Genomic DNA, 11,487 nt, shown 5'->3' on the forward strand with positions numbered 1-11,487 from the left:
CCATGTTGAGATCTGATTTGGCAATTTTGCTGAGCCAAGGCAAAGGGATGTGTATTAGTTGCTAGGCAACAGCAAGGGACTTTCGGCTGCTGTTTTGTTGGCTCCCCGACCCCTGGGCCAAATATCCCATTTACTTTTGGAGTTGGCCCTGGGCTGGCATATATTGATACAGATATGAACTATTCTCTATCAGAAGAAAAGAGAGAGAGAGAGAGAAACTATTTGCTAAATGTGCTTTCAAAATTCAGCCATCTGGTCTTGGCAAAATAAGGAAATTCTATCAAAGTAGTTCCATTTTTATTAAGGGGCATCCAAAACAGTCATATCTCCTGGAGCTGTTTATTTCTCTTAAGTTAAAACAATTAGTAGACTAAATGTTGGTCACTCTGGCCAGGAAATTGAATCCTTTTAAGAAAATCAATGTATGACCATCCAGTTAGCATAATGTTAATAAAATGTAATAATGGTGTCAGGATTACAGAAACTCTCTCTTCACTTTTAAAAGGAAACTGACCTTGAAGATTGGATGATATTCCTGAATCATTGCCAGAGTATCAAGCTTGTTGCCTAGAGCTGTCTGAATCAGGCGCACCATTTGTCTGAAACATCACCTCTTTGCATTACTGCATTCATGGACACAGCACTCCCATGGTGATATGTTGTTCTAGGTGCAAACACTCAGCCCAATGTATCCCATTAAGAAGGCATCTTCTGTTGATTCGAATGATTCTTCTCAATGCATGCACAATGAGCCTCAAGAGCAAACATATTCTTGTCATTACACTTGACCATCTTTAAGGGCTGTTAGAGATGGTCAAGGACAGGCATTCGACCACTGAGTTGTGTAGCTAATGCAGTGGTCCCTGCATTGCTGTCTTATTTCATTGTCATATCAAATCTAACATCTGCAGTGACAAGTGCTCTCTTTCAGGCTTTCCTCCTTCTCTCTTCTCCGGCAGAAAAACAGCCTGGAGGCTAAAGGTCTAATCTCATTGCTGATCCTGCATTTGGGAGGAGGCCTGCTATGTAGGGGGCCTCTTCATTCTCTTTCCCTGAAGTATCAGCAGGGATGGATTGCCCTGGGTGGAGGTCTGATACAGAGCTCTCATGATATAAAGGTGGTCTCCTTGGGTTCTTCTGCCAGAGTACAAGCAAGGCTGGAAGGTCCTGGGAGGTGGCCTGATATGGAGGCTGCCTTTCTTGGTTCTTTCCTGTCATGCTCTACAGAGAGCCACCCCCACGGCTTTTCTTCCTGCAAAAGAAATGGAGGTGCCACCTCCTAGCTTTCCCCCCAGGGCCAAATCAGTCACTCAGTTTGACTCCGTCTAGATCTAAGCCTCCAGCTGCTGATTTGGCTCTTGGTGGAAAATAAGAAGGCTGTTGAATAACATTTGGCCGCCAGCTGTTGTTTGATTACAGCTCCCATAGTCCCCGGTAGTCGCAGTAGCCAATAGTCAGGGTTGATGGGAACTGTAGCCAAACAGCAGCTGGAGGGCTGGAGTTGTGCAGCCCTGCCCTAAATCAAGCTTCCTCTTGCGCAACACCATTCCATCCTCTTCCACACAGGGCAGATCCCTCTTCAGGGCCAAAATCCAGCCTCCTAGCCATACATGTTGGGACAGACAAGCTCTGTATAAGCCTCCTGGCAAGGAATTGTCTATCTTGAGCTACATCTCAAACATCTCTTGGCCCTGAGTGGACTGGCCAAGAGAGTCTTTTCTGTAGCTGAGTTTGACCCAAAGACCTTTTTACCCAACTCTACCCAAAGAATATTCAAAGCAAGACAAATGTATTTTCTTTAAAATAAAATATTTTATTTTTTTTAAACAATAAATATGCAAGTTTTATTGCTGTTCTATTTCTACATCCTATTAAAACAAATATTTAATTTTTTAAAAATATATACACAGCATTTTATTGCTACTTATGTAAATAGTAGCACAGTTGTCTCTTTTAATTTGCCTTCCCCTTCTTCCTCAGCAACGTCCAGCTTCCTTGGAGGAACCACGATCCCCATAGTGGCTTCCACCCTGGCCAGTCTGCTCCTTAGCCGCCTCAATTGTCCCCTCAGTGCCTTGAAGCTTTGTAAGCATTCCTGGCAGCTGCGGAGGTCTCTTTGGCCTTGAAGGAGAGAAAACAAACAGGGTGAAGGGGCCTGTCCTCCACCATGTCAGTCCCTGCACGGACTTCTAGTCCCCTTCCATGCCCAGCACAGACTCCTCCTCTCTGTCTTGAAAACCCTCCATGGCTATGTACCCCCCCCTGGTGAACTTGCACCTCGTCAGGTTGATTTTTGCTCTTCCAGCTTCTCTGTCTTCAGGAGCCACCTGAAGGTCTCCTGCTCTCTAAAACAACTCTTTCTCTTCCCTCTCGCTGACCCTTGGGTCTGGAACTGCCACTCAGATGTGGCCCCTTGTCTCTCTCCTATCCCTCCAATGATACCTGAAAACCCACCTCCACTGCGCAGCCTTTGGCGTAATGCCTCAGTAGAGGCAGCTCCATCGGCTTGAATTGAATGCCCCTTATGCTTTCCTCTCCCATTCCTCCTCTTCCTCACTTCTCTCTCCAAAGCCAAACTTTAGACTGTATGCTCCTGGTGGCAGGGAACTTTTGCCCATGTACATTGATGACACTATAAGGAGGATTTGCAATATGCACAATTGTATATCATCCTCCTTGGTTTCCTGTTTCATCTCAGCTTAAACTCAAAAGGGCTGATATTTGTTTTCCTTTTAGCATTCATATTCTGCTCTTCCTCAAGCAGCTCAGGGAGGTTTATACATGGTTATTTTCCCCTCACAATAACCCTAAGAGGTAAGTTAGGCTGTGGGACAAGTGACTGGCCCAAAGTCACCCAGAGAGTTTCATGACTGGATGAGAATTCAAACCTGGGTCTCCCTGGTCCTAAGGAGGTGCAGCTGAAATACATACACATCTTTCCCCCACTTGCCCCCACCTCAGCTTCCCTCTACTTCTTCTATTGTATCCCTGCCTCTGTTTTTAGACTATAAGTTTTTTAGATTGTAAAATCACAATGAGGATGGAAAAGGTAGAGGTTATGGAATGCTGCCTCTGTAAGACTTACGGTCACGCAGCTGATGGAGCTGCATCTCTACCAAACTCTGCAGAGTTTCTTTCACATTGCTGAGGTCCGGCTCCAGAGGAGGTGGGGAAGGAGGAGGAGGTGGAGAGGGATGCAGGAGGAGGGAAGAGGTGGAGGTGGAGGGTGGGATGGAGGCAACCTCAAGGGAGGCAGAGGACAATGATGAATCAGACCTAGAGGGCTGGAGAAGTGCAGCAGGGCCTGCAGGAACATCTGCAAGAGAGAAGAAGAAGCAGGAGGTCAGCTGCAAAGGCTGACATCCTACCACACCCACCATCACTTGCCCTCACTGCTCACCCTGAGAAGCTGCTTGGATTACAGGCACTGGAGCTTGGACACATGAAAGACAGAAAACGAAGGAACACTTCAGCAAGCACTGACAACCCACTCACAGACCTCCCCTCTGAAACCTTAGATGCAGACTCAAATCAAGCATTTCAACATGAAATAAACAAAAGAGCCGTTCTTAGCCAAGCAGCAATTTCAGGGGCATGCTGGGAACATACCTTCCCTTTCCCACCACTGCAGCCGAACTTCACTGCGGATGAGCCTTGTCCGCATGTGTCCAATTTGCAGGTTGATGGCCCAGAGAGAAAGAGGGAACTGTTGGGAAATGAGGCGAACCCTCAGTTCTGCAACAAAGAGAACACAAAGGAACAAATGTTGTACGTGCTGACCAGGCTGAGTACTGGTGACTTGCAAAAAGGGCAGTGTTAGGGCTTAGTCCATCATCTGGGCTGGGTATCAAAACTGCAGCTGATCTTTGTGCTGGGTGTTTATGCAAAAGGTTTCTGAGGTGTCGCAATACTTACGCTGCTGGACATAGTCATGCTGTAAGCCTTTGAGGAGTTCTACTTCTTGCTGAAGATAATTATCAGCAATGGAAGGCTCTAGTAAGGGCTCTGACACAGAAGCTGCTTCCTTTGGAGTGTCTGTGAGAATGGAAGGACCTGGCACTGAGGTATCCTCAATGAGCACTTTCCCCAGTAGGTCATTGGTGATGCAAGGTGTTGGAAGGGGTTCTGGCATTGAGGTTTCCTCAATGAGCTCTTCCTCCAGGATGTCGTTGGTGATGCGAGGTGCTGGAAGGGGTTCTGGCATGGAGGGTTCCTCAGTGAGCGCTTCCCCCAGGATGTTGTTGGTGATGCGAGGTGCTGGAAGAGGTTCTGGCATGGAGGGTTCCTCAGTGAGCTATTCCCCCAGAATGTAATTGGTGATATGAGGTGCTGGAAGGGGTTCTGGCATGGAGGGTTCCTCAGTGAGCTCTTCCCCAGGATCTTGTTGGTCATGAGAGTGGCTGGAAGGGGTTCTGGCATGGAGGGTTCCTCAGTGAGCTCTTCTCCCAGGATGTCATTGGTGATCTGAGTTGCTGGAAAGGGTTATGGCATGGAGGGTTCCTCAGTGAGCTCTTCCCCCAGGATATCATTGGTCATGCGAGATGCTGGAAGGGGTTCTGGCATTGAGGTTTCCACAATGAGCTCTTCCTCCAGGATGTCATTGGTGATGCAAGGTACTGGAAGGGGTTCTGGCACGGAGGGTTCCTCAGTGAGCTTTTCCCCCAGTAGGTCATTGGTGATGCAAGGTGTTGGAAGGGGTTCTGGCATTGAGGTTTCCTCAGTGAGCTCTTCCTCCAGGATGTCATTGGTGATGCAAGGTGCTGGAAGGGGTTCTGGCACGGAGGGTTCCTCAGTGAGCGCTTCCCCAGGATGTTGTTGGTGATGTGAGTTGCTGGAAGGGGTTCTGGCATGGCGGGTTCCTCAGTGAGCGCTTCCCCAGGATGTCATTGGTGCTGCAAGGTGTTGGAAGGGGTTCTGGCATGGAGGGTTCCTCAGTGAGCGCTTCCCCAGGATGTTGTTGGTGATGTGAGTTGCTGGAAGGGGTTCTGGCATGGCGGGTTCCTCAGTGAGCGCTTCCCCCAGGATGTTGTTGGTGATGTGAGTTGCTGGAAGGGGTTCTGGCATGGAGGGTTCCTCAATGAGCGCTTCCTCCAGGATGTTGTTGGTGATGTGAGTTGCTGGAAGGGGTTCTGGCATGGAGGGTTCCTCAATGAGCGCTTCCCCCAGGATGTCATTGGTGATGTGAGTTGCTGTAAGGGGTTCTGGCATGGAGGGTTCCTCAGTGAGCTCTTCCCCCAGGATGTTTTTGGTGATACGAGGTGCTGGAAGGGGTTCTGGCACAGATGGTTCCTCAGTGAGCTCTTCCCCCAGGATGTAATTGGTGAGGCGAAGTGCTGGAAGAGGTTCTGGCACGGAGGGTTCCTCACTGAGCTTTTCCCTCAGGATGTCAATGGTCATGCTAGGTGTTGGAAGGGGTTCTGGCATGGAGGGTTCCTCAGTGAGCTCTTACCCCAGGATGTCGTTGGTCATGCGAGGTGCTGGAAGGGGTTCTGGCACGGAGGGTTCCTCAGTGAGCTCTTCCCCCAGGATGTCATTGGTGATGCAAGGTGTTGGAAGGGGTTCTGGCATTGAGGTTTCCTCAGTGAGCTCTTCCTCCAGGATGTCATTGGTGATGCAAGGTCCTGGAAGGGGTTCTGGCACGGAGGGTTCCTCAGTGAGCTTTTACCCCAGGATGTTTTTGGTGATACGAGGTGCTGGAAGTGGTTGTGGCACGGAGGGTTCCTCAGTGAGCTCTTCCCCCAGGATGTCATTGGTGAGGCGAGGTGCTGGAAGAGGTTCTGGCATGGAGGGTTCCTCAGTGAGCTCTTCCCCCAGGATGTCAATGGTCATGCGAGGTGTTGGAAGGGGATATGGCATGGAGGGTTCCTCAGTAAGCTCTTCCCCCAGGATTTTTTTGGTGATGTGAGTTGCTGGAAAGGGTTCTGGCATGGAGGGTTCCTCAATGAGCGCTTCCCCCAGGATGTCATTGGTCATGCAAGGTCCTGGAAGGGGTTCTGGCACGGAGGGTTCCTCAGTGAGCTCTTCCCCCAGGATGTCATTGGTGATGCAAGGTGTTGGAAGGGGTTCTGGCATTGAGGTTTCCTCAGTGAGCTCTTCCTCCAGGATGTCATTGGTGATGCAAGGTCCTGGAAGGGGTTCTGGCACGGAGGGTTCCTCAGTGAGCTTTTACCCCAGGATGTTTTTGGTGATACGAGGTCCTGGAAGTGGTTGTGTCATGGAGGGTTCCTCAGTGAGCACTTCCCCCAGGATGTTGTTGGTGATGTGAGTTGCTGTAAGGGGTTCTGGCACGGAGGGTTCCTCAATGAGTGCTTCCCCCAGGATGTTGTTGGTGATGTGAGTTTCTGTAAGGGGTTCTGGCATGGAGGGTTCCTCAATGAGCTCTTCCCCCAGGATGTTGTTGGTGATGTGAGTTGCTGGAAGGAGTTCTGGCATGGAGGGTTCCTCAATGAGCGCTTCCCCCAGGATGTCATTGGTGATGTGAGTTGCTGGAAGGGGTTCTGGCAAGGAGGGTTCCTCAATGAGTGCTTCCCCCAGGATGTTGTTGGTGATGTGAGTTGCTGGAAGGGGTTCTGGCATGGAGGGTTCCTCAATGAGTGCTTCCCCCAGGATGTTGTTGGTGATGTGAGTTGCTGTAAGGGGTTCTGGCACGGAGGGTTCCTCAATGAGTGCTTCCCCCAGGATGTTGTTGGTGATGTGAGTTTCTGTAAGGGGTTCTGGCATGGAGGGTTCCTCAGTGAGCTCTTCCCCCAGGATGTTGTTGGTGATGTGAGTTGCTGGAAGGGGTTCTGGCATGGAGGGTTCCTCAATGAGCTCTTCCCCCAGGATGTTGTTGGTGATGTGAGTTGCTGGAAGGGGTTCTGGCATGGAGGGTTCCTCAATGAGCTCTTCCCCCAGGATGTTGTTGGTGATGTGAATTGCTGGAAGGGGTTCTGTCATGGAGGGTTCCTCAATGAGCGCTTCCCCCAGGATGTTGTTGGTGATGTGAGTTGCTGGAAGGGGTTCTGGCAAGGAGGGTTCCTCAATGAGTGCTTCCCCCAGGATGTCGTTGGTGATGTGAGTTGCTGGAAGGGGTTCTGGCACGGAGGGTTCCTCAGTGAGCTCTTCCCCCAGGATGTCAATGGTCATGTGAGGTGTTGGTAGGGGTTCTTGCACGGAGGGTTCCTCAGTGAGCGCTTCCCCCAGGATCTTGTTGGTGATGTGAGTTGCTAGAAGGGGTTCTGGCATGGAGGGTTCCTCAGTGAGGTCTTCCCCCAAGATGTTTTTAGTGATGTGAGTTGCTGAAAGGTGTTCTGGCATGGAGGGTTCCTCAGTGAGCGCTTCCCCCAGGATGTCGTTGGTGATTTGAGTTGCTGGAAGGGGTTCTGGCATGGAGGGTTCCTCAGTGAGCTCTTCCCCCAGGATGTCATTGGTGATGTGAGTTGCTGGAAAGTGTTCTGGCATGGAGTTTACCTCAATGAGTGCTTCCCCCAGAATGTCATTGGTGATGTGAGTTGCTGGAAGGGGTTCTGGCATGGAGGCTTCCTCAGTGAGCGCTTCCCCCAGGATCTTGTTGGTGATGTGAGTTGCTAGAAGGGGTTCTGGCATGGAGGGTTCCTCAGTGAGCTCTTCCCCCAAGATGTTGTTAGTGATGTGAGTTGCTGGAAGGGGTTCTGGCATGGAGGGTTCCTCAGTGAGCTCTTCCCCCAGGATGTTTTTGGTGATACGAGGTGCTGGAAGGGGTTCTGGCATGGAGGGTTCCTCAGTGAGCTCTTCCCCCAGAATGTCATTGGTCATGCGAGGTGCTGGAAGTGGTTCTGGCATGGAGGGTTCCTCAGTGAGCTCTTCCCCCAGGATGTTTTTGGTGATACGAGGTGCTGGAAGGGGTTCTGGCATGGAGGGTTCCTCAGTGAGCTCTTCCCCCAGAATGTCATTGGTCATGCGAGGTGCTGGAAGTGGTTCTGGCATGGAGGGTTCCTCAGTGAGCTCTTCCCCCAGGATGTTTTTGGTGATATGAGGTGCTGGAAGGGGTTCTGGCACGGAGGGTTTCTCAGTGAGCTCTTCCCCCAGGATGTCATTGGTGAGGCAAGGTGCTGGAAGGGGTTCTGGCACGGAGTGTTCCTCAGTGAGCTCTTCCCCCAGGGTGTTGTTGGTGATGCGAGATGCTGGAATGGGTTCTGGCATGGAGGGTTCCTCAATGAGCTCTTTCCCCAGAGTGTTCCCCAAAACATTGGGGAGTCCCCCAGAAAATTCTTCAACATGGGTTGGGTTTCTGGGATGACCTGAAAGAGAGGAAATAAAGCAGGAATCAGGAAATGATCATGGCTTGTAGGCCTGATAGAAATGGCCTCCCTTTTCTGCCTAGGTTAGCCAGCTGGGAAGTAGCCTGGGATTGTGGGTGAGGTGGGCCACCCAAGGAAACAAGCAAGGAATGAAGAGGTGTACATTGCATAGCACTGACTGGCAAGACAGCTCTCACCAAGTACACTTCAGAAGGGAGTGCAATGGCCAGGCTCTGTCTGCTGTACATACAAGTGCAGCTGCCTTCTACCAAGTCAGACTCTTGGCTCTCTTTGCCCTACTCTGGCTGGCAGCCACTCTTGGGCAGAGGCCTTTTCCTATCTAGCTAAGATCCTTTAACAGAAGATGATGAAGTCTCAACAGACCTTGTGCATGCAAAGCAATTGTTCCACTACTGGGCTATGGGCTCTCCCTTCTGTGTGAGGAAAGAAGCTTCTCCTTTGAGCAGAATGGGAGCTGATGGTTGACATGGACTATCTCTGGTTCACGAACCACCCCCAGTTACAGCCTCTTGGCCTGGTGGGGTGGGGGGTCATGAAAATCTGCCTGGATGCCATAAGCAGGAAGCATAGCTGTGATCTCAGGGATGCGGGCCTGGCTCCTAGAGGTAGAAAACTGTGGTCGGAGAAAGAAAGAGTCTCTTTGGACCAAGCTCAGAGCACATTGGCCAGGAAATGTTGCCTTTGTTTTCAGGTGATCCTCCAATTCCATCTTGACCCATGTAATTGTCAAAAAATGAGATACTTTGGAAATAATTAGCTTCCTTTTCTTGAAGGCAGGGAGAAAAAGACCCAGAGGATGTTTTGGGGCTGGGTGTGGGCAAAGGGTTCTCGCAGGACTTTTTCAAAAGTGCACAACCTCTAAAGGAGAATGACGAAACCTACCTGCCTGCTGCCACAGCCCTTTCCCCATCTCCTCCTCGAATGGAGGATAGCTAGATGTGACTCACAGAGCGCCCGCGCCCCCGCCAGTCTCCTCTAACACCTTCGGCTGCATCAACAGCAAAGGATAGAGATGGATGAACCTGCCCTCCTGCTATCCATCCATCAGATGGATGTCTGCCCATCTCTCTCCATTGTATAAGAGAAACAGTTCTCCAAGGCGGCTTTCCCTGGGGGGCTGGGGAGCCCTGAGGAGAAGCAGGCACTCTCATCATCCACTTACCTGTCAGTGCCAGCCAGCAGCTCCTGAGTGATACAGCTTCACCGGTCTAGGACCTCCAAGCTTAAGAAACACAGTGGAAATCAGCCAAGCAGGTGACCTTCAAGGGCCGCCTGAATTTCAAGGAGAAGCTGTGTGATGTGAATAGTGGTGGTGAACTTGTGACCACTGAAGTTCCCACAGGGAGCACAAACACGTGTGAACACAGCAGGCTGGGCTTCAGTTCTCTGCCCAGACAGCCTAAAACAACAGAAGGGCATCTTTAAAAACCAAATCCACACCGCCATTAGATTTTGCTTCACCCACCATGCCAGAGACTTACCTGCAGGCCACACATGACCAACAGCCACCCATCTTGACAACTAAACTGATAAGCTGCTAATAAACTGACAGCCGAAGACAGCCAATTTATCGAAGATGCTTCAGCTAATCTAAAATGCTGCCAAGTGAGCCTGCTGCAGAATCTTCACAGGTTTCCAAGGGGAACCATGATGGCAGAATTCTGTGGCTGACTGTGAAGTCACAAGTTACTGTTACTGGTCATGCTGGCTCTGGTTTGAATCCAAACACTGTCTTGGGGGTGCAACTCAAAGTGTCAGAGCACCAGGGGGGAGTCATCCCAGTCCTGCCCTCCCTGCTCCCCACATGTCACTTTCTATTCATTTGACTTTCCCCTTCTGTTAACAAATTCTGAAGGAAGGGGATGCTTGTGGATAGGGGTGGGCTGCAGCTGCTGCTTGCACAGTTGGACACAAAGTTTATAATAAGCCTTGCATGAGTCCTCTGTAACATGTAAGAGGGCAAAGGCAACAGCCACATCCATTGCATGTCCCCAGCTAATTTCCCACCTAATCACTTAAGATTAGATTTCCACCTAATCACTTGCTGAAGTCCTTTAGCTAGGAAATTCCTCTAAATCACATTCAGCACTGAGGCCTGTCTCTGTTCAGAATACACAAAAAGAAAGCCAATTAACTTGTGGAACTCACCACCTCTAGATGCGGTGATGACCACTGGCTTAGATGGGCTTGAAAGGGGGTTAGAAACATTCACGGAGGAGGAGAGATCCCTCTGTGGCTATTAGTCATGATGGCTATAGAGAACCTCCAGGTGCACAGGCAGAATCCCAGGTGCTGGGGACATGCAGTGGGTGCGGCTGTTGCCTTTGCATTCTTACATGTTACAGAGGAAGCGTGCAGGTTTATTATAAACTTTGTGTCCAACTGCACAAGCAGCGGCTGCAGCCCACCCCTACCCACAAGCATCCCCTTCCTTCAGAATTTGCTTACAGAAGGAAAAAGGCAAATGAATCGAAAGTGACCGAGAGGGAGGGAGGGGAAATAAGAAGGACAAAGAAAGAGGGGAAGCACAAAAAAATGAAGATGGCCCACAAAGAATGAGAGGGCGCAACAGAAGGCTGTAATGTACTTTTTGTATAAGGTTATGGCAATGGAAAGCAAACAATTATCCCCGACCCCTGTGTTTCTTCTTAGGAAACAACCCACATCCTTATTAAACTCAATAGGCCCAACTGTACAAAATCTGTACTGAGCTGAAAATGCCATCAGATAAATTCTGAGTTTATTTATATCTATAGCCCTATTCAGATGTTAGATTATGTTCAGATGTTACAGATGCTACACATGTACACATTTTTCTGTGAATGCTTGTACATGGATTCATTTAAAAGGTGGACCTGAGTACAGGCCCCTCAAACACAGGCTACAGATATGAAGTGTACCATTGTTTGTGCATTGAACGTAACTTGTGAATAGGGCTTATTTGTACACAAAATATGCTTTCAAGGACACTGATTCCAAGTATGCTTACATGGCAGTCCAAGGAGCACACTTCAATTTCCTTAAAAGGAAACAGCACTAGCATTTTTTGCTGTTTTTGTAATCTCTTTTATTGACCGACCAATCAATCAAACTATATCAGGGGCTATCAATGGCCAGTTATGGAGAAGATGGCATGATTCTGTCATGAATACAATGTAGCAACACATGTATTTTGCCATAGGAATGTTTACAAAATATATAATGCATA

At 49.6% G+C, this 11,487-nt stretch overlaps 1 protein-coding gene and 1 long non-coding RNA gene across 3 annotated transcripts; both read right to left on the reverse strand.

Annotated features, from left to right (window-relative positions):
• Window positions 1-1,803: 1,803 nt before the first annotated feature.
• LOC128346074 (uncharacterized) lies at window positions 1,804-5,037 on the reverse strand. 2 transcript variants are annotated; one of them, XM_053298961.1, is made up of 5 exons: window positions 3,916-5,037; window positions 3,610-3,735; window positions 3,401-3,433; window positions 3,086-3,316; window positions 1,804-2,121 (listed from the first exon to the last, which is right to left on the reverse strand). In XM_053298961.1, exons 1-5 carry the CDS (start codon window positions 4,274-4,276, stop codon window positions 1,925-1,927), a joined length of 948 nt encoding a protein of 315 aa, XP_053154936.1. In that variant the 5' UTR covers window positions 4,277-5,037; the 3' UTR covers window positions 1,804-1,924. The 2 variants fall into 2 exon arrangements, with proteins under 2 accessions (XP_053154936.1, XP_053154944.1); XM_053298969.1 differs by lacking the exon at window positions 3,401-3,433 and having other exon boundaries at window positions 3,916-5,034.
• Window positions 5,038-7,868: 2,831 nt separating this feature from the next.
• LOC128340854 (uncharacterized) lies at window positions 7,869-9,874 on the reverse strand. Its single transcript, XR_008314029.1, has 3 exons — window positions 9,761-9,874; window positions 9,442-9,678; window positions 7,869-8,258 (listed from the first exon to the last, which is right to left on the reverse strand). It is a non-coding gene; the product is annotated as an uncharacterized LOC128340854 (long non-coding RNA).
• Between the last annotated feature and the right edge of the window lie 1,613 nt (window positions 9,875-11,487).

Source organism: Hemicordylus capensis, chromosome 1 (genome assembly GCF_027244095.1).
Source record: "Hemicordylus capensis ecotype Gifberg chromosome 1, rHemCap1.1.pri, whole genome shotgun sequence".
Classification (NCBI taxonomy): domain Eukaryota; kingdom Metazoa; phylum Chordata; class Lepidosauria; order Squamata; family Cordylidae; genus Hemicordylus; species Hemicordylus capensis.

Excerpts from the sequence above, each read along its gene's own strand:
- LOC128346074 (XM_053298961.1), bottom strand. The coding sequence starts at position 4,276 with ATGCCAGAACCTCTTCCAGCACCTCGCATCACCAACAACATCCTGGGG. Across the intron at positions 3,736-3,915 it reads GCATGACTATGTCCAGCAGC|AACTGAGGGTTCGCCTCATT; the intron begins GTAAGTATTGCG and ends TCTTTGTTGCAG. Across the intron at positions 3,434-3,609 it reads GCAGTGGTGGGAAAGGGAAG|CTCCAGTGCCTGTAATCCAA; the intron begins GTATGTTCCCAG and ends CATGTGTCCAAG.